At 33.4% G+C, this 20,526-nt stretch overlaps 2 protein-coding genes across 3 annotated transcripts; one reads left to right on the top strand and one right to left on the bottom strand.

Moving 5' to 3' along the window:
• The first annotated feature begins 3,684 nt into the window (after window positions 1–3,684).
• Window positions 3,685–14,124, top strand: LOC114412561 (calmodulin-binding transcription activator 2-like). 2 transcript variants are annotated; one of them, XM_028376490.1, is made up of 13 exons: window positions 3,688–3,902; window positions 5,663–5,782; window positions 6,223–6,338; window positions 6,514–6,602; window positions 6,920–6,962; window positions 7,618–7,795; window positions 7,946–8,071; window positions 8,480–8,790; window positions 9,832–10,365; window positions 10,756–11,447; window positions 11,885–12,464; window positions 13,260–13,583; window positions 13,680–14,124. In XM_028376490.1, the coding sequence occupies exons 1-13, from the start codon at window positions 3,863–3,865 to the stop codon at window positions 13,791–13,793; spliced, it is 3,267 nt and encodes a 1,088-aa protein (XP_028232291.1). In that variant the 5' UTR covers window positions 3,688–3,862; the 3' UTR covers window positions 13,794–14,124. The 2 variants fall into 2 exon arrangements, with proteins under 2 accessions (XP_028232292.1, XP_028232291.1); XM_028376491.1 differs by lacking the exons at window positions 13,260–13,583; window positions 13,680–14,124 and adding an exon at window positions 12,685–13,253 and having other exon boundaries at window positions 3,685–3,902; window positions 11,885–12,525.
• Window positions 14,125–15,013: 889 nt separating this feature from the next.
• Window positions 15,014–18,962, bottom strand: LOC114412558 (tobamovirus multiplication protein 1-like). The gene is made up of 11 exons (XM_028376489.1): window positions 18,605–18,962; window positions 18,075–18,165; window positions 17,937–17,989; window positions 17,164–17,256; window positions 16,992–17,063; window positions 16,810–16,882; window positions 16,581–16,626; window positions 16,437–16,500; window positions 16,222–16,275; window positions 16,060–16,137; window positions 15,014–15,256 (listed from the first exon to the last, which is right to left on the bottom strand). The coding sequence occupies exons 1-11, from the start codon at window positions 18,767–18,769 to the stop codon at window positions 15,164–15,166; spliced, it is 882 nt and encodes a 293-aa protein (XP_028232290.1). The 5' UTR covers window positions 18,770–18,962; the 3' UTR covers window positions 15,014–15,163.
• Window positions 18,963–20,526: the final 1,564 nt, after the last annotated feature.

Here is a 20,526-nt window from a genome sequence, read left to right as displayed (position 1 = left end):
ATAAGAATAACAAAAAACAAATAGTTCCCAATCATTGGTTGATGGAAGAGCCACAATAACTTCAATTTTGTGAATATTGAAGCGAGAATCCTATCCTTGTCGGAATGTGAAAGCCTAAAAATTGATATACCCAAAGTGAGAATAAAAAAATGCAGAATCTTAGAAAAATAAACATTAAAACACAAAAAAAAAGAATGTTGTTTTAATTAATATAATTTTCTGTTTTCATCAAGCAAGAGCTATGAACAGATTGCTACTTGAGAAATTCTTCTTCCACCATCTTAGTAACTATGCATGCAGCTCATCAATAACACTTGATCAAGACACAGGATTTCACATCTCTGACTCTAAAATGCTAACAAAAACTTCAAAATTTTTTTTTTAACTTTTTTCTTAAATGTTTTAAAAATAATTGATGCAACATAATTTGAGAATTATTTTTCTAATTATGTAACTACTTTTTTTTAGTACGTGCAAAGGATCACACATGAAGTGTTGTAAGGTTTGCTATAGTGGTGTTTCGCGGGTTCGAGTTTGTGTTTTTGTTTCAGGTTTTCATTTTTCATTCCAAAAACAGAGATGTACAATTAAAACATTATTAAAGAAACTGAATACCTTTCTGCAGATGCTATTGTGAGTCCATTTGAATCACACCTCAGAGTCTGAAAAACTTTCTCAAGTGGCATGATTTCCTGCAAAGAGATTAAAAGGAAAAAAGAAAAAAAAAAACAAAATAAAAAATAAAACCATAATCCACACAAAAATTGAGGAAATTTGGTAAAAAAACAAAACAGAACTTAAAACTTCCAACACCAGGAACATAAAAACAAAACCCAAAAACACTCATCAATTCCATGCTTGCTACTCCTATTTTTCAACTGCAAAAAAAAGGTAGACATGAATGATATGGTGGCAAGAAACACATCACCGACCAATGAAGCAGAACGTAGTAATGTCTTGGAACATAATACCTGCTGCAGCAAAAAATAAAGTAAAAAATATTAGTTACCAAGCTGCAGTGAAAATGTTCATATCCTTTTTTTATTGTTATGCTAGAAATAAAACAGCAACTACAACGTTTTTTTCCTTATTGTTTTTTTTTACCTGCAACAACAGAAAGCAATAGAGTAGTAATGTCTTGGAACATAATACCTGTTGCAGCAAAAAATAAAATAAAAAACATTAGAAAAGCAAACATGCATGAGAACGAAAACCAAACATTCATGAGAACATAAAAAACACTAAACAAACAACCATGAATTACCAGGAAAACATCAATAACAGGAAGCAAAAGTCAAAACTTCTCCACTCAACAAAAAATGGACAACAACAAAGGGACCAAAAACACAGAAAAATTAAAAGTTAACATGCATGAGAACAAAAATAGCAAAGGGACCAAAAACACAGAAAAATGAAAAGTTAACATGCATGAGAACAAAAATAAAACATGCATGAGAATATCAGGGAAAGAAAAAAAACTCATATTGTCAACAAATCATTTCCTTACACCTTCAATGCAAAAGGAAAACCATCTTGGCCCTTTAACAAATGGGAATGGAGGCTCCTAAAATTACCCTTAGAACCTGATCAAGCAAAAAAAAAAACTCGTACTGTCAACAAATCTAAAAAAACCTGAAGAAGCAGAAAAATAAAAAAAATCCAAAGAAGGAGAATGCTAGAAATACCTTGGCAGCTCTGGTTGTAGCTCTAGACCAACGGGAAATGGCAATTGAGGGAAATAAAAAACAAAAAACAAATATGAAAGCGAGTTGTTTATTTCAAAGTATAGATTGGATCCAACCAAACTGCACTTTTTAGTTATAACTAATAATTTTAAAAGTGCCACAAATTTAAAATTAAAATAAGAAATAAGAAAACATACCCAAAAATATCATATTGACATTTGATCAAACACATAACCTGCAGCCAATAAATGTCCTAATGAACATGATCAGAAAATGCATAACTGTGAGCACTAAAAATACCACTGAGCCACATACACCATGATCCAAATAAAAATTGCAAAAATAAAAACCGCAAAAAGATACTGTGAGGTGTAAAGCTTGCATGCAAATCCAAATAATTAAGCACTGAGGAAAATACATAAAAATTATAGCTTACCTCGTAGATTATCCCGTAAAACTCTGAACAATATCAGAAATATGAGTTTAAGGAAAAAATAGCAACGAAGCATCCAATAAAACCACAAAAAATCATACAAAAAAAACATAAACACCGTTTTAATAAAATCAAAATAAAAGAACCTCTATCTTCCTCTTAATTTCTTCGACAACTTCTTTGTCAAAGCTGCTGTTGTTACTGTAGCCTGTTCCAAAAATAAAACCTGTTAATTTTTTGCTTTTTCTTTTTCTGGGGTGCATTTTCTAAGCAAAACGTGAAGAAGTGAAAAAAACACAAAAGGAATAGAAAGAAGAGTGAAAGGAAACAACACGAGTTGGTGAGAATGTTCCAAGTGGTTCTGTGAGATCCTCGTGCAGAGACCAAAGCGAGCAGCAAATGAAGAAGAAGAAGAACAAAGAATGCATTGCGAAAAGCGGGTGGCTTCAGCATTTCGGGGAAAGTTCAGTTTCCGAACAAAAAAGAGAAAGAGATAAACAGAGAAAAGAGAAAGATTTAAGATTTGAGGAATAGAGAGTAACGTGGAGAAGATTGAGGAAGAGAAAAGGAAGATTGAGGAAGGGAGAGTAATGTGGAGAAGATTCAGGAAGAGAGAGGAAAGTTTCGATTATTAAGTGAAATTAAATGGAGAGTTGAAATCCGCCAATCAGGGAGTGACATATGTTCGAAACTGCACATGCAACACGACACGTGGCAGGAACAATAGAAAAAAAAGTGCAAAAAAATAAAGGGGCAAAATGACAAAAAAATTAAGGAAATGGATAGGTGTCACAATCTTAGGAGGGACACAATAGGCTTTTCGAGGGACTTCTCTTTTATAGATAGTATATAGATATTACAAGATTTAGGGTTGAAAAGAACATAAATAACCTTGTCAATATTAGGTGTTAAATAAAAATAAATTTATTCTTACTTATTTTATATATTATAAGATTTTGTGTTGGATAAGAACACAACTAAATAAAGATAGTTCCATTATAATATGTTATGTATAGTATTTAAACCGAGTTAATTTGAACTTGTATTATATTGAATTGAATTAATTTTAAATTCACATAAATAATCTTATCAATATTTCATATTAGTTTTGGATTCAAATAAATAAACTTTTGAGGATTTTGTATCATAAAAGAATATAAATAATCTTATCAATCCTGTGTGCATGCCAAAAGTAAATTCGTTCTAACATGTTATATTATAAGATTGTCAAATATAAATTTATTCTAACATGTTATATATGATATATTACGAGATTTTGTATTTGTTAAGAATACAAATAACATTGTCAATATTACGTGTCAGTTTGAGACAAAATAAATTTATTTTAACCTATTAACATGTATGTAGTAAATTATATTACAAAATTTGGTGTTAGATAAAAACATAAATAATATTGTCAATATTGCGTGTTGGACAGGGATAAAGATAAATCCGTTATAATCCTTATATATATATATATATATATATATATATATATATATATATATATATATATTATTTGATGAATTTTGATAAAAAAAAACGGAAATATAGGTGGTGCTGTCCCGCCTATTCGGGTTATTCCCTTGGTCACGTCACTGTGTGAAAAGAAGCTGACTGGAAAGAGCGAAAAGCGAAGAAAGTAAGAACGAACGAAAGCAAAAAATTGTGTGCTGATTGAGATACTGATAACTCCTTCAACGTTTCCGCGTGGATCTCTCTCTCTGATTCTTCAGTCTTCGCCATGGCGGAGCGTTCGTGTTTCGGATTGGGACCTCGATTAGGTCACTTTTTTTTATTATTGATTCAGTCGCTGATTTTCTGCTTCTTATTGTCGGAATAAAGTTTAATATTTGATTAAGAGTTTTAGAATGTCTGATCATGTAGTTTGATTTTTGTTGGAACGACTTCGCGTAACCTAACTTCGTGAAATTTTTATTTTGAATGTTGGTTCTAGGATTATGAAAACGAGTTAATCGATTGGGGGTTTCATTTTTTTGTGTGAAAATTCGGTTTAGGTTTTTTTTTTTTTTGCAAATGACTTGATTAGTTCAATTAGTTTTTTTTTTTTTTGGTGAAAATGAAGAAGCGTCTTTGATGGCATTTACGTGACTTTCTGTTAGGTGTGAATGGCTTGAACTTCGGATTGGTATTGGTTTGCATTGAATAGAATATTTGTTTCTCTGATGAAGAACTGTAGTTAGAAGCTATTATTGTAGTAAATATGTATGGTACCCTGTGCTAATTGGCTGAAAAACTAATATGTGTCTGCTGCAAAATGGGTTTGTAGCCCAGTAGCCGTTTGCATCCGTATTCCGAATGCTAAAACAAACTATATTCTGCTCTGCTTTCTCTATAGTAACAAATTTACGTGGTTCAAAGAAATTTTTCTATGGCTATGTCCTCATTGGATTTTCACTTTGTGATGAGAGATATGCCCGGCAGGAGATTAGACACCTTTCCCTTTCAATTTACCTTTAACAATTTCAGAGAAGAATAAGATGCTTAATTGCTTTTTACCCATTTCCTCTAGGAAAAGTTTTACTGCTAGATAATCTCTCTGCTTGCCTTATCTTTACTGACAGCAACTTACTCTGCTTCTGTGATTGGAAGAGCCAGCAATATTTGTAGTTGAGATGCTCAACTTAAAGCCCTTCCAGCCAAGGTGTCAGCATAGCCAATAGTGTTTCTTCTGTTATCAAAATCTCCACATAAGTATACTTTTTGCTGAGTGTCACTGTTAAAACAACTTGACTATGTTGTATTAGCTGTTACCTCTCAATTGCCAAAGGATCCATTTAAGTCTCTTGATGTTGCTTCCCTAATTAACTATGAACCTGCTCATAACTCCACATGCCCATGCTATAGTGGCTCAGATAGAATCAGTTGCATGCTTTAGAGTCTTAGACTACCAACTGCTCAATCTTTGGGTAATTGAAATTATTCTTTTTTTCTATATTGGGTAATTGATCTGTAGCCTGAAGTGACATGCCACCGAAGTGCTAACAACTTTTGAATCTTACATTGTTAATTTTCTCAACACCTTTTCAATATTACCAGCTTGTAAAAGCTTCAAACTCAAACTACTTGTCACTTTCTTCCAAACAGTTATCATCCTTGAATTTTCTTTGTAGCTGCCAATTTTTTAATAGCAAAATCTTTTAGTAGTTGTTGTTTTAGCATGCTGATACTGTGGTTGCTACATCCTCCATTTACAATTGCATCATTGTAAATTAATAGGATAATATGGCAATCATCAATGTTTTAAACGACCAGCAGCAGCAGCCGTAATCTGTATCACATATCCTAAAGTGAATTAGTTATAGTTACACATGAATAAATCAAATTTCTTATGCATTTGAGATTGTAAGAATTAAAGTTATTATTGATATGATTACTTGATTAGTGTATTGATATGATTACTTGATTAGTGTGGCTGTAGTTTGATTCTTAAAGTTTGCTTCAATAATTGTATTGTGCATGTGATAATATAGCAGTCTAATATTTTAGTGAATGCCATCTTCTATTATTTATCAATCTGCAGATCTTCAGCAATTACAACTTGAAGCCCAGCATAGGTGGTTGCGCCCTGCAGAAATATGTGAAATTCTTCGCAATTATCAGATGTTTCAAATCACATCAGAACCACCTAACGGGCCACCAAGTATGGTTTCTGCATATGCTACTGATCGATTTATTAATGCCACCTATGTCAGTCTTGTCCACATATGGATATGGGTAGATTGAATTGCTCATAATGCTTAAAATTGCTAATCCTCCTTGAATTGTTTCTTGCAATTTTCATCTCTGTATTTCTAAGGTTGCCTGGCAACCTTATAGATGCCAATTATGGAGGTTGTACATATCTGTCTTTCTTTTGCAGCAAAAGACTTAAATATTTTTGTCTTTCTTAAGTTGTCTGACAACCTTATACATGCCAACCTTTTAGATCCCAAAAGATCTTTGTTTCACTGCAAAGGGCACCTGATACATTGTAATCATGTCTGTATTTTCTAGGGTACTATTAATAGTTTTGTTGTTCATGCTAAAATCTGGCTTCATTGTTAACTTTAATTCATCTTTTCATGCATTCAATGCTTGCAGGTGGTTCCCTTTTTCTATTTGATCGGAAGGTTTTAAGGTACTTTAGAAAAGATGGACATAATTGGAGAAAGAAAAAAGATGGAAAGACTGTGAAGGAAGCTCATGAAAAGTTGAAGGCAAGCATGGAATTTTCTTATGTTGAGTTTGTGATTGATGAAATCTTTATAAGAGCATACATATATATATATATTATAACTTATTATTTCAGTTTTATTTTTCTCTAATTGGAAAACAAGTCTTTATACCCTAAAAAATTACTTGCTGAGGTTGTAACATCCTTTGAGCAATTAGGTGGGAAGTGTTGACGTGTTACACTGCTACTATGCCCATGGAGAAGAAAATGAAAATTTTCAGAGGCGAAGCTATTGGATGCTTGAACCGTGAGTGTGATGAACTAGTTTACATTTCATTTTTGTTTAGTAATTGTCTTTAAACTTGAAATACTACTACTTTATTTTCCATGACAATTGCTGTCTATATTTCTTACTAAGTACTGGCATTACTACTTAGTATAGCATAAGTGTATTTATACTTGCATTTGGAGTCAGTTAATAGTTAATTATAACAAGTATATAACTATATATTACTGAACTGGACTGTTTTTGTGTTTCTCAGCAAATTTTTAAGTTCCCAATATTCTACTGAAATAATTTATTTTTATTAAAATTAATTAGAATAAGAATTTGTTTTGTTGCAGGGATATGATGCATATAGTATTTGTTCACTACTTGGATGTTAAGGTATTTTGCTTGTTTTCTTTATTTCACACTTTTTTATTAAGATATTTTGCTTCCTTACTAGAGCAAGAAATGTATCATTGCTTGGTTTTGTTGCCGGTGCAGTTTTGACCTGAGTGTGTATGACATCTAGTAGCTCAAACCTAGTTTGTTCTGAGTTTTTTTTGTCCTCAAGACTTCCCTCTAGAATTGAAGGAAGAAATAGAGTACTAGTGTACTACTGTACAAGTACTATTTTCATTCCCTTAAACATTGACTATATGTGAACAAATAATCTATCTTCCATCTGACTTCCTTCTAAGTTTCTTACCATCATGGATTGGAGAATGTGCTTTTTTAATTGTAAGCCTGGATAGCTATGTTTAAGCATTATAACATCCACCAAATGCTAACATACTAACATTCAAATTTGCTCTTCTGCTACTAAATTTATGTTTTTCACTTTTTACCATGAAAAGACATCCTTGGTTTTTAATCTTCAGAAATCCCATTTGATGATATTGAGTAAGTTGCATAATCCTTTTGAAAAGATCCTGAACTCTGTTTCTATAATATTCTAGAAATCAGGCAGAAAACTTTTGAATTCAATATTGACTCACTTGTTTGATCATTGATGACTTAGTATTAATAGGTGTTTTGTGGGTTCTTCACCTTTCAGGTTAACAAAACCAATGTTGGTGGAAAAACATATTCTGACGAGGTTACATCAGATTCCCAGAAGAGCAGTTCTTTGTCATCTGGCTTTCCCAGAAATTATGGTAGTGTGCCTTCTGGAAGTACAGATTCCATGAGCCCAACAAGCACTTTGACATCTTTATGTGAAGATGCTGATTCAGGTAATTCTGATATATATTTAATGGTTGTCACACTTAATTCTTTTGATCTGAATTAACATGCCAAGGCTTTAAATATCTTGGTTTACTGTTATGCCATGCTCACATGTTTGGTGCATTTGGTCTAACTGGTTTAATCAAACTTCTTCCTAGAGGATATTCATCAAGCAAGTTCAGGATTACACTCCTATCGTGAATCACAAAATCTGGGGAATGATCGTCCGATGGATAAGATTGATGCTCGTTCAAATAGTTCATATCCTATGCATCCGTTTTCAGGTTACCTCATCTTTTTATTCTTATTTGTCTTAGTCTCTAAGATGATTATTTTGTAACTTCTATTTTGTTTAAATTATATAGTTTTATGTATAGAGGGAGGATAAGGAGACTGGGAGACTGAATACATTGATACTGATATCAACTTTATTTGATATGATGTTTTACCTGTGTTCAGAAATGATACAAAACACAAAATACTAATCCCTATTTAAATAAGAAAGCAAATAACAAGAAAATAAGGAAATATGGAAACTAGTCTTAAGATGCTCTAAATTAATATACAATCAAGATATTGGATATTTTTTTGTATATTCTCACATATCTAATGTCTTAAATAACATCTGCATTAATAAGCCTTTTCTGGGATTTGACATTTGAATTTTTTTGTATGTTTTGAAACGTTTTCAGGTGATCATGGGCAGTTACCAGTTTCTGGAGCAGAATATATCCCACATGTTCTGGGGGATAAGTCTAGAGCTAGTGATACTACTTACATTGAGGGTCAGAGAGCACAGGGCATTGCATCTTGGGACAATACCATGGAACAGTCTGCAGGAGAGTATGCTGATCCTTCTCTTGTATCATCTACAACCATTCCATCAAGTGCAGTGGGAAACATCCTTGAAGAAAACCATACTGTTCCTGGCAAACTTTTAGGGCGTAAAAATGCCCTAACTGAAGAGGAAAGGGGCTCTCAGCCTGTCCAATCAAATTGGCAGGTACTTACTGTTAAATTTCTCGCTATATCTTCCCGTAGTGTACTCTTGCTTGCATGCATACATCTGATTTCTCAGCATAAAGATGAGTATTATTTGAGGTTCTATTAGGAACAGTTGTGCTATCTTGTTGTATGGGACAATATCTGGAATTTTCTGTCCCAGAAACCATAGTTTCTGCAATTGCGGTGGAGTGGCACCCTGCTCCTCCTCCAAGGGCAGTCACGTCGTGGTGTGGTGCATTCCATGGCAAATAGCGGGCGCTTTTCAGAGGCATCAAATCTTCATGCTTCTTAGCAATCTATTCATTTGTTCTAGAGCACCTGCGCCTTCTTCTTGCTTCTGTTTTGCACTTCTGCAACATCTTCCTGTCATCAACCTCTGTTCTGCAACTTCCAGCAATGCAAAAAATAGAGCAACGATCATGCTATCCATTATCCTGCTATAGCATTTTTTCCCTGGGGGGCTTTCATCTTTGAAAAAGAAATAATTGCTTGAGGATGGGGAAGATGAAAATTTGTGGGAGTTGTTGCTTGATATTAAAAGAAATTAAGAGATTCTAGAAGGTGGATTTATGGAAAAAGTGGCCTGGGAATACAGTTACTTTTTTTTTCCAGGAATTAGTCATTTAGCCATGTATTTTAATAAGTTGCAATACAATATAATGATGTATTGGGATGGAGCCTATTCATAACTTTGTGTTACTGGTGTACATGTGTAGCACTGAATGTTTTGAATTGTTTCTGAACTTGTAGAAATTCTAAAGAACATAGTAGCGTTTATCTTAAATTTTTATTACAGACTTTCTTTTTTACTTTATGTTTGTCCTAATGTATCCTTATTTAATCTGCTGAGATGAGAATTAAGTAGTTTGATGGGGGGAGTGGCCTTGCATTGGTTTGATGTCAATTTTATATTTGATCTGTAACCCTGATGTTTTAACTTGTAGTGGTATCTCATCAAAATCTTTTATCTGCACTAGTTTGTGAGATTTAGCATTGATATATAACTATTTTTATTTTGTTATTTTAATTGTTGATTCAGATTCCTTTTGAAGACAATACAGGAGAATTGCCTAATTGGGGCTTCACCCAATCATTGGGTTTGGAATTTGGATCTGATTATGGTGCTAGTTTACTGGGGGATGTAACTAATAATGCAGGCCCAGAAATTGTTCCTGAGCTGTTCACTTTTAATGGTGAGTTAAAAGAGCAGTCTGTGCACCAAAACTTCTCAAAGCTGTATACACATGGGCAATCTCAACCTACACTGAAATCCAATTCTGAATATGAAGTTCCTGGTGAAGCAAGTATCAATTATGCCTTGACCATGAGGCGTGGATTATTGGATGGAGAGGAGAGCCTCAAGAAGGTTGATAGTTTCTCTAGGTGGATGACTAAAGAATTTGCAGGTGTGGATGATCTGCATATGCAGTCTTCCCCTGGTATTTCATGGAGCACAGATGAGTGTGGGGATGTGATAGATGATACCTCATTGAATCTGTCCCTGTCTCAAGACCAGCTGTTTAGCATAAATGATTTTTCTCCTAAATGGGCTTATGCTGAATCAGAAATTGAGGTACTTTGTTTGAGATTCACACAATTATAATATATATTACTTATGGTTGTGCTGTTTGTTTTTCTTTTCTTGTATGTCGTGAGCGTATGTATGGCACTTGGAATCTACTTTAGATTAATATCTTTTGCCTCGGATATTGACGGCTTTTTTTTGAGGTCAGATGCATATAGTTTTGTTCTTTATTTATTTGGATATTCCCAATGTGTGTCTGTTCTCTTTGTTAATGAATATTTCTTGTATTTCATGATATATCCTGTTTATATTCTTTATTTGCTTTGGAGTTTTATACTTATGGTTTACTCATTTTTCTATGGTTTTCTACCACAACATGAAATGAAGAGAAGTCAGCTGTAATTTGACTGATATCTTATCCTATTCAAAATTATACAGGTGTTGATTGTTGGAACATTTTTGAAGAGTCAACCTGTGGTGGCAAAATGTAACTGGTCCTGTATGTTTGGGGAAGTGGAGGTTCCTGCTGAGGTTTTAGCTGATGGAATTCTGTGCTGTCAAGCTCCACCTCATAAGATTGGACGGGTTCCCTTCTATGTAACATGTTCCAATAGGTTTGCTTGTAGTGAAGTTCGGGAATTTGAGTACAGAGAGGGCTTTGATAGAAATATACAATTTGCAGATTGTTTTAACAATTCAACTGAAATGGTGCTTCATTTGCGACTGGTGGGGTTACTTTCTTTAAACTCAGTACGCACTTCAAATCAAGTGTTTGAGGGTGATATGGATAAAAGAAGCTTAATATTCAAGCTTATTTCACTGAAAGAGGAAGAGGAATATTCAAGTAAGGAAGAGACAACTGCAGAGATGGATATATCAAAACACAAGTTGAAGGAGCTTATGTTTCACAAGCAGGTTAAGGAGAAGTTGTACTCATGGCTTCTTCACAAAGTTACTGAAACTGGTAAAGGGCCTCTTGTATTAGATGAAGAAGGGCAAGGCGTGTTACACTTAATTGCTGCTCTTGGTTATGATTGGGCCATAAATCCAATCATAACTGCTGGAGTCAATATCAACTTCCGTGATGTGAATGGATGGACAGCTCTACACTGGGCTGCATTCTGTGGCCGGTAAAGACCTAATTTCTTTTATTTGTTTTGAGTTGATTTGGTGTATGTTGGAACTACTTATCTTGTTGAAACCTCTTTGGCTACCCTGATTATTTCATTTTTCCAGAGTTTTGGAATTTTGGATTTGATTAAATATGAAACCATTAGGTGGTATGAAAATTCTGGCCCCTTTCCTGTAGGAAATGTCTTTCTTTCTTTTTTCATTGTTAATATTTATTCTATTTTGATGCCAAGGTCGGTGGATTTTTTATACATGTGAATTTGTTGAAAATTAATTTTAAAGCAATTGCTTTGGTCAGTTAAAGACAAATTTAAAGCTATATTCTGTGATGCTTTCAGCATTAGAGTATTCCTTTTCAAAAATGTCCTCAGATATATTATTTTCGTTCAGCATAACATGAATTGGTTCCTTATATTATTATTTGTCCTCTGCTCAGAGAGCGAACAGTTGCTGTCCTTGTCTCCATGGGTGCAGCAGCTGGAGCATGGACAGATCCATGTCCAGAATTTCCTTCGGGTAGATCACCTGCAGATCTTGCTTCTAGCAAAGGCCATAAAGGAATCTCTGGTTTTCTTGCTGAGTCATTATTAACTGGCCACCTTGAATCACTCACAATGGATGAAAATAAAGATGGTAGGAAAGAAACTTCAGGAACGAAAGTAGTGCAAACAGCTTCAGAGCGAACTGCGACACCTGTGCTTTATGGTGATATACCAGATGCTATCTGCCTTAAGGATTCTCTTAATGCTGTCCGTAATGCTACACAAGCTGCTGATCGTATATATCAAGTATTCAGAATGCAGTCATTTCAGAGGAAGCAGTTTGCTCAGTATGAAGATGATGAATTTGGATTGTCAGATCAACAAGCTCTTTCTCTCCTAGCTTCTAAGACGTGCAAATCTGGTCAAGGAGAGGGTTTAGCCAATGCTGCTGCAATACAAATACAGAAAAAGTTTCGTGGTTGGACGAAGAGAAAAGAATTCTTGATCATTCGCCAAAGAATTGTTAAAATCCAGGTTCATTGTTCTGCTCTCTTTAGTTTCCTGTCTGTCTATATTTTAATTAGGTAAATTATAAATTTAGTCGCAAAGGACGAGCCCTGGTGCAGCGGTAAAGTTGTGCCTTGGTGACTTGTTGGTCATGGGTTCGAATCCGGAAACAGTCTCTTTGCATATGCAAGGTTAAGGCTGCGTACAACATCCCTCCCCCATAAATGGGGTACGAAGTTTTTTATAAATTTAGTCGCAATATTTTTGTTTGGTCCCTACATGAAAAATTGCTTACAAATTAGTCCTTACTGTTTAAGTCTTAATGGTGTTAGTTTTTAGTTTTTTTCATATAAAACTAAAAATGATCTGTCGGGTGTAGGGAAGTGTAAAATTTTCGCTTTATAACTAAAATGAAAAACGATGTTATTTTGTAAAATAGAGAGGGGCCGAATCTAATACCGTTGTAATGTTTCCAAACAGCAGGGATCAAATCATAAATGTTTGTTCATGTAGGAACTAAAATGCAGAATTTATGTAAGGTGTAGAAACTAATTTTTTAATTTTACCTTCTTAATATTATGGTGGTTCATTTTACTTTGACGTTGATTTCTCATTGAACATCCTATCAACTATTCTGCTATTTAGTTTCACCTGATAACATTGCATTGGAGGGTTCAATTGATGAAAACTTAGGGTTCAAATACTTCGCCATTTCTGTTTGCCCTTTATATAACTTGCATGCACGTAGAGATCACGTTGGGTGTCAATATTGGTAAAGAAATCAGAGGTTAATAGAAATCATGTTTCGCTATGGTGTTCAAGGCCCATGTAAGAGGTCACCAGGTCAGAAAGCAGTATAAACCAATCATTTGGTCCGTGGGAATCCTGGAAAAGGTCATATTACGCTGGAGACGCAAAGGCAGTGGCTTACGTGGATTTCGACCGGCTGCCCTGAACAAGGTCCCTGAACAACCAAGCGAATCTCCGAAAGAGGATGACTATGATTATCTCAAGGAAGGAAGGAAGCAGAGTGAAGTAAAGTTCAAAAAGGCCCTTTCACGGGTGAAGTCCATGGTTCAGTATCCAGAGGCACGGGCTCAATACCGGCGGGTGCTAAATGTAGTTGAGGACTTCCGTCAAACCAAGGTATTTTGATTTGATTGTCTAACTTATGTCTTGTCCTACTTATAAACTCATGATGGATACTTGGTTTAATGATATGTTCTTTTGATGTCCTACCAGGGAGGTAATTTGAATTTGATAAATTCGGAAGAGACAGTTGATGGTGTGGAGGATTTGATTGATATTGACATGCTTTTAGATGATGAAAATTTCTTACCTATAGCATTCGATTGATTCTCTGCTGTTGCTCCACCCACCCCCGGTAAATAGATGGCCAGTTGGTTTTATTTGGCATTGGAGAGATCCTAACATGGTGTGCTGCTGTATATATATTTATATTTATATATAATATACAATCAGAACTACTTGGATCATAGGTCTTCCTGTTTTCAAGCAAAAAACTAATTAGATCCAAGGGTGGGTTTATAAATAGATTATGAAACCTAGAATGCGTTAAGGTTTGATAGTTCAAATACATGATAGACATGGTTTAATTTTATATATGATGATTTGTATATGACATGATTATTTTTATTTAGATCGAAATATGCTTTTAATTCTTAAATTTGTATCATTTTTTAAAATTTAGTCTTGTTATAATTTCTGTTTTGCTTTTGGTGTATTTATTCCATTTTAAATAGTGTTTTAAATTCATTTAATTTACGTATCATTAGAAGGTTGTTAAATATACAGTGGGGGCTATTTTTCAGGTGATGGTTTGGGTTTCATTCTAGAAAATGTGTTTGGTATGAAAATTATTTTCTTAAACTATTCTAAAGTGAAATTTCTCTTTTCTCAAATTATTATTGGGCAAAAATTGATACTTTTTTTAAAAAAAAATATTATCATCCATGTCAAATAATATTGCTGCATTTAGAAGAAAATAGAGGAAATAAAGATTAACTAAACAAGATGATAACGCCATAACAAATAATAGCATACTATGTATAGACAAGAGTGTTATACTGTTATACATTCACTTTCTTTTTTTCTTTTCTTTCTTTATACTGTATCACTTATCACTGTTACTTATTAAATTTTGAATAATTATCAAAATATTAACTTTCAGAATTTAAAATCCAAACTCAAACTGAAATTTAAATTCAAAATATACTTAGTTTTACATAATTTGATAAAAAAATTAATCCAAGCTAAAACCACCTAATAATTTCTATCATAACATAGATAGATTCTTTATTATTAACATTGATTCTCACTTTTTTATTAAATGTGAGTTAGTCTAGAGTGATAAAAAAAAGTGAGTTAGTCGTAATTTTGCAAATTTTAATTTTAACTAATAGTAGAAAATATTATGTTCAAAAGAGGGCCATTTTTTCTTAATAAATTAAGTGTCGTTAGAAGAGGTGCAAAATTTGTTTTTTTAATACTACTTTTCACTTTTAAAAAAATAAAAAAATAATCATTGTCGAAAAAAGGAAGAGAAAGTTTATGTATTTTAGAGAATAAACGGCACTAATTGAATAAATGAAATTATGGATATACAGAACAGTTATGCACCAACTCAGACTGATGAAGAAGATCTATTGAAAAGGAAAAAAAAAGGAACAGAATGTTGGCTTCTGAGAGGATTTAAAATGCACAACTCATCTAATGGGGTGGTACTGATCAGAAACTCGTCTCGGGGGCAGCTTTCGCAATATGAAGAGCACCAACGTTGATGGAACAATCTCTACCAACTGCACCCTCAAGAAAGAAAGAATCATTCAGGAAGGCTTAGAATAGAAGGTACTTATAAGGAAGAAATATGATAAATATTGATCTTTATATTAAGCATGTGAAGTCTAGCATATTGAGAGTGCCAAAAAGTATATTCCTAGGTGAAGTCACCTAATGCTAGCGGTGTTCAGATTTGAATTTAAGGGTATTTTTGAAATAATAACATTAAATAGGATTGAACTAGTTGAAATTTGATTATATTCAAATCCACCAAACTTGAACTTTTTTTTCTTATATTTGAATAAGAAGGTAATATGATTTAATTTCATTAAGTATAAAAAAAATCAAGACAGATTAATTTGCATACTTATACTTTTTCTTATTTTTATTTGAAAAAATTCAGTAATATCTCCCGATTTGTTCTCTAAAAAAAACTAAAATAATCGGAAGAAAGATTGCCTATTAATTTTTTTTTACTAGAGGTTAGTGAAAAGAAAGATTTTCTTTTTTCTATTTGATTTTAGAATATTTTTTTTGTAAAATATTTAAAATTATATGATAAATTATATAGTTATGGTAAAAATTAGTAAACTTACTAGATATAATAATTGTAATTGAATAACAGTATAACTTGTCTTGTCTTTGAACACTAGTAATATTTGCTTCTTTATTTTTTAGTAAATCAAATGATATTTTAATACACCAAATAAGGCAGTCATTATTTTAGGAGAGCAATTTAATTTAATGTGCAGTCACATGATATAACTAAACACGATTTCCTATTCCTCCCTGGCTGACTAAAAAATACAAGATGCTGACTTACCAAATAGTACACTAGGTTAAGAATGGGATGGTCCAAGACATCAAGATCTGCATTCTCATCAAATGCAGAAAATGCAAGCTACATTAAAGATGAAAAGAATGATCTTGTCAGAAACCAGTAATTTCAAATACTTGCAGTAGTTTTAAATGGGAAGGAACTCACCAAAGCACATCTTATCAGGAAACAAGTGCAACAAATACTTGTAACAGACCCAACCTGCCAAGGTGGAAAGTTAGGCACCAACTGCTTTTGCCAGAGTTTTTAAGTCATTAAACAATTTTTCCCTCACTTGGAACATGGTCTCAATTTGATATTTAAGGATATACTTCCTCTGTAAGGTTGAAAAACATAAAGCAACTCATACTTTAGATTCAAACCTCGTAAAGTTTCTTTTGACGGCCTCTGGATTCAATGGGAAAGCGTCTCAACAAGAAAAACAACCTACAACATTCTGAACAGGTTAGTGTTCATTTGTTCAATGACCTAACAAGGGTTGTACCATCTGAAAGACAACAGCTTACCTTCCACCATACAATAAAAATCCAAGAGCAGCAAAGAATGATATAACTGCAAAAGAACATTAAAGCAAAGGTCACAATACCAAACAACTATACACGAGAAGTTTCTTGGTAATAATTCATTATATATACTCACTCTAGTTTTAATTGTAAGATCATTGTATGAGGGCAAGATGAAAAATAAATTTTGACACAAAAAAGTCATCAAGTAAATGATGTTGATAGAAATAACCTGCAAGGAAGAGTTTTGCAGCTCCCAAACCAGCTGCAGTTCTGCTTACACTCATGTAAATCCAGAGGCAGACCTATTATATCAGGGTGATAAGATTAAAATAAAATCATTGAATAAACTAGTAAGAATTCTTATTTGAACGACTAGAATGGTGGACAAGGAAAACAAGATTGTGCACTTGCCTGTATCAAGTAAATAAAACCATTGATGATAAAATAAGATGGCCTAAGTTTCTGTGCCGGTTCACTTCTGGCCTGAAACACATTTGAGGCACATAAATGGAATATAATTTACCACAAATCAATTAAAAAAAATGAGTGTTAATGTAGTTCTCTCAAAAGAAAGTAAACATACCTGGTGATATATCTCAGCCCAGAACAAGACAAGTAATGCATAAGTAGAAAAAAACAGAAGACCGGGAACCTCCATTAGCACCTGCTCTAGTGCCTATAACATGATATGATAATAGGTCAGAACATGAATAGAAACAAATAAGGTAGATATAAGTTGAATTGTCAACGGGAAAAAAGAAAAGGTTGAAAAAAAAGACAGAAAAATGAAGGTTAAGCAAATGGGCAGAAATTACATATTTCCTTATGCAACTGCTTGTTTTTTATTCTTTTTGGGAGGGAGAAATTATTGCATGGTCTTGGATCATCAAGTTTTTAAGGTCATAGCCAATCTCTAGGTAACTAGTAGATGAGTTTTTCAATTTATGAGAAAGAGTTAACAAAAACTCGGCCATGTATCTTGTCAAAATTGCTCGAGACCCTAGACATGTAGGGACATTGGACTGCAATACACTTGATTTTATAAATCATAGTGGAAAACTGTAAATGTGTAATGGACCTCATAAACTCTGGTAATAAAATACAATGGACTGAAAACTCTAAAGTCATGCTCTTTGTTCTTTACCAACCCAAAAAATAAAAATGTTGATGAAACTACAGTATTTTCATAATCCATATTCGATTCCAAATTTAGACACCCAATATCCAACCCTAGCCTAAGACATGATATGCTCTATTTTTATCCTACTTCCCTAACCTACCAAGTACCAACGCAATAAATGAAGTGGGATTAATGCATAAATTCCAGTAGGTGAGATTTAAGAATAGAAAAAATACCTTTGGTCTAATTGCAAAAACATTTCTGTATAAACCGAAAAGGACAGCCCTCACTGCAAATGTAATATGGATTCGTCAAGCATAAAATCAAAACAAATAAGCTAACAGAGCTGTTTAAGGACTATTCACTACTCTTACATCCATTGACAACAAAATTCATCAAGTGGAAAACCTTCTGCGTCGTCCACCCATATTCAGGTACCCTCATTTGAATTCGCACCAGTTGCACCTGATAATAAACAAATTATGATTATTGATTCATTTGAGAAAATCTGGCTTGGAAACAAACACCCATAAGCACATATTTCTACCAAATTCCTCACAAAATTCATATCTCTAGCTGCAAAAGACAACACTTCACATTTTGCAAGAAAAGCCCATGTTTTCCAAGCTACACTGATTCATAGGGGCTGCTAAGGAATAACCCTGATAGAGAAACATCAGTGTTGGATCATCAAAATCTGGTCAGTGGTTAAAGTTCAAACCTTATTGGGATTTGATGTGATGGGGTGGTGTCAATTGTGTAGTATATATAAGTTCAGAACAAAACCAAAACAGATAAAGTGATTCAAAAACAAACAATGCATATCTAAGGCCATAATGGAAAAACTTCTTCATTTTTCTCAAGACTCATGATTTTCCATGAAAATGAAAGAAAAAACACCAACCAGGGCAACGAAGGAGACCAACGTATAAGCGGCACAAAGGGCATAGTAAGTGCCTCTCTGCCATTGATCTGAGTCATCAATCTGGTTCCACCATTGAAGTGCACCCACAAACTCACCCTCTCCTTCTATGAACCCAAAGCTCTTAGTCCTGAGTCCAAATGCCATAATTGGATTTGGAATAATCACAAAGGAATTATTATTTAATTTAATTAATAACAATGAAGAATGTCTAGGAAGAAAAAGAAGAAAGAAGCAAAAGGCGAAGTTCTTTTCGGCATGGGAAGAAGTTAATGGAATGTCTCGTGGCTATGTACCAAATCGTACACGTAGGTGTCTAGTCTTACACGTGTGACGTCGTGGCATATTCGTTTATTATGCAGAGAGGACATGCCATGCTTTGCTTTGTTTGAAGGGATTACTTGGATGATGATTGATGCCAAGTTACCAACAACAACTTTTGGTTTGTGTCATCAAAAGGGTTTTATGTTTTGACTTGACTATATCATATTCCTCCGATCAAACAGTGCACAGATACATGCCTCGGGGTTGACCCTTTCGTCCACCAAAGCTTTAATTTTAATATTATTCCTAATGCGGGTTGATTATTATAATACTTAGGCCTTGGTGGCTTTTTTGTTCTATAAAAACTCATCTTTGATATACTTTTCGTGAAAATTAAATGTTTAAATAAGTATCTATTAATATGTAATTACATAGTTAAAAAAATGTTTTCTTTGCTGAATTAAGAAAAGGTTACTTCTACGGTAAATTATCTTGTGAGTAGTTTGCCGTATATCATTAGATATAAACATATTTTAATAAAGGTCCAAATATTTCAGTTGCAACCTCTTGAAAAAGTTTACATGAAATTGCAATTTGGTCCTTCTTTTACCCTAGTCTCCCTACTCGTACCCTCTTCTCGCCTCCTTCCTCCTCCCAAAGATTCGATTTTCCGCTTGAATAACCGCAACTTGAGGTCCTGCGTTGGAACCAAGCTGTTCGTGCTCCTTCTTCAGGAGTGTTAATATCGTCAAAGGCACGTTTCTTATGAGTGTTGAATGATGAAAATTTAAATCTTAAACTGTCACGCTGGTTGGAGAAGATCGCGCGTATTGAGATTGGGGATATTCTCGTGGAGGAACTTCAATTATGAAAAATTTGATGAAAATTTTCTGTTTTTCTAATAGTAGATCTAAATTGTAATTTGTTTGATACTTAATTATTTATTAATCAATCACTACTAATGGAAGAACACAAACGTGGATCTGAGTTTGATTTTGTGATAATGAGTGAGAGTTTTTGAATATGTTAGAGACCAAATAATAATATCAAAAAGAAAATTTAAAGAATCAGGGATAAAATAATAAATACAAAAAATTTGAATAACAGGTCAAAATTATCTACTATTACAGGTATTTTAAGTTGTTCGACATATATCTCCCACAGGTTAATTTATCCTAGCCAGAATCTTAAAAAAATGTGTATGATTATAGAATTTAAATTAGATTTACTTATCTCTACGCTATCTTCTAATTATAAATGCTAAAGCTTATAAAACATATAGGAAATATATATTCGGATTCCAAGCTTATAAAACATGTAGGAAATATATATTCTTATTCGCAACAAACTAACAAAAAAATCTTAATTAAGGACTATCTTCTAATTATAAATGCTGAACTTATAAAACATATAGGAAATATATATTTGTATTCGCGACAAACTCACGCAAAAATCTTAAGGTTTATAACTTAATGTTTAACGTTGGTAATAGGAGTTGTTTTTGTAATTAAGTCGAGTCTAGGAAAATCACTTAGTTCAAGAACATTTAAGTGTCAAGTGAGATCCGCCCTCTTGGTCAAACGCTAAGGCTTTTATAAGGATCTATTCTAATTGACCTATCCGATATTTTACGCTAAGGT

This window comes from Glycine soja, chromosome 5 (assembly GCF_004193775.1).
Source record: "Glycine soja cultivar W05 chromosome 5, ASM419377v2, whole genome shotgun sequence".
NCBI lineage: Eukaryota > Viridiplantae > Streptophyta > Magnoliopsida > Fabales > Fabaceae > Glycine > Glycine soja.
This window is presented reverse-complemented; position numbering and strand designations above follow the sequence as displayed.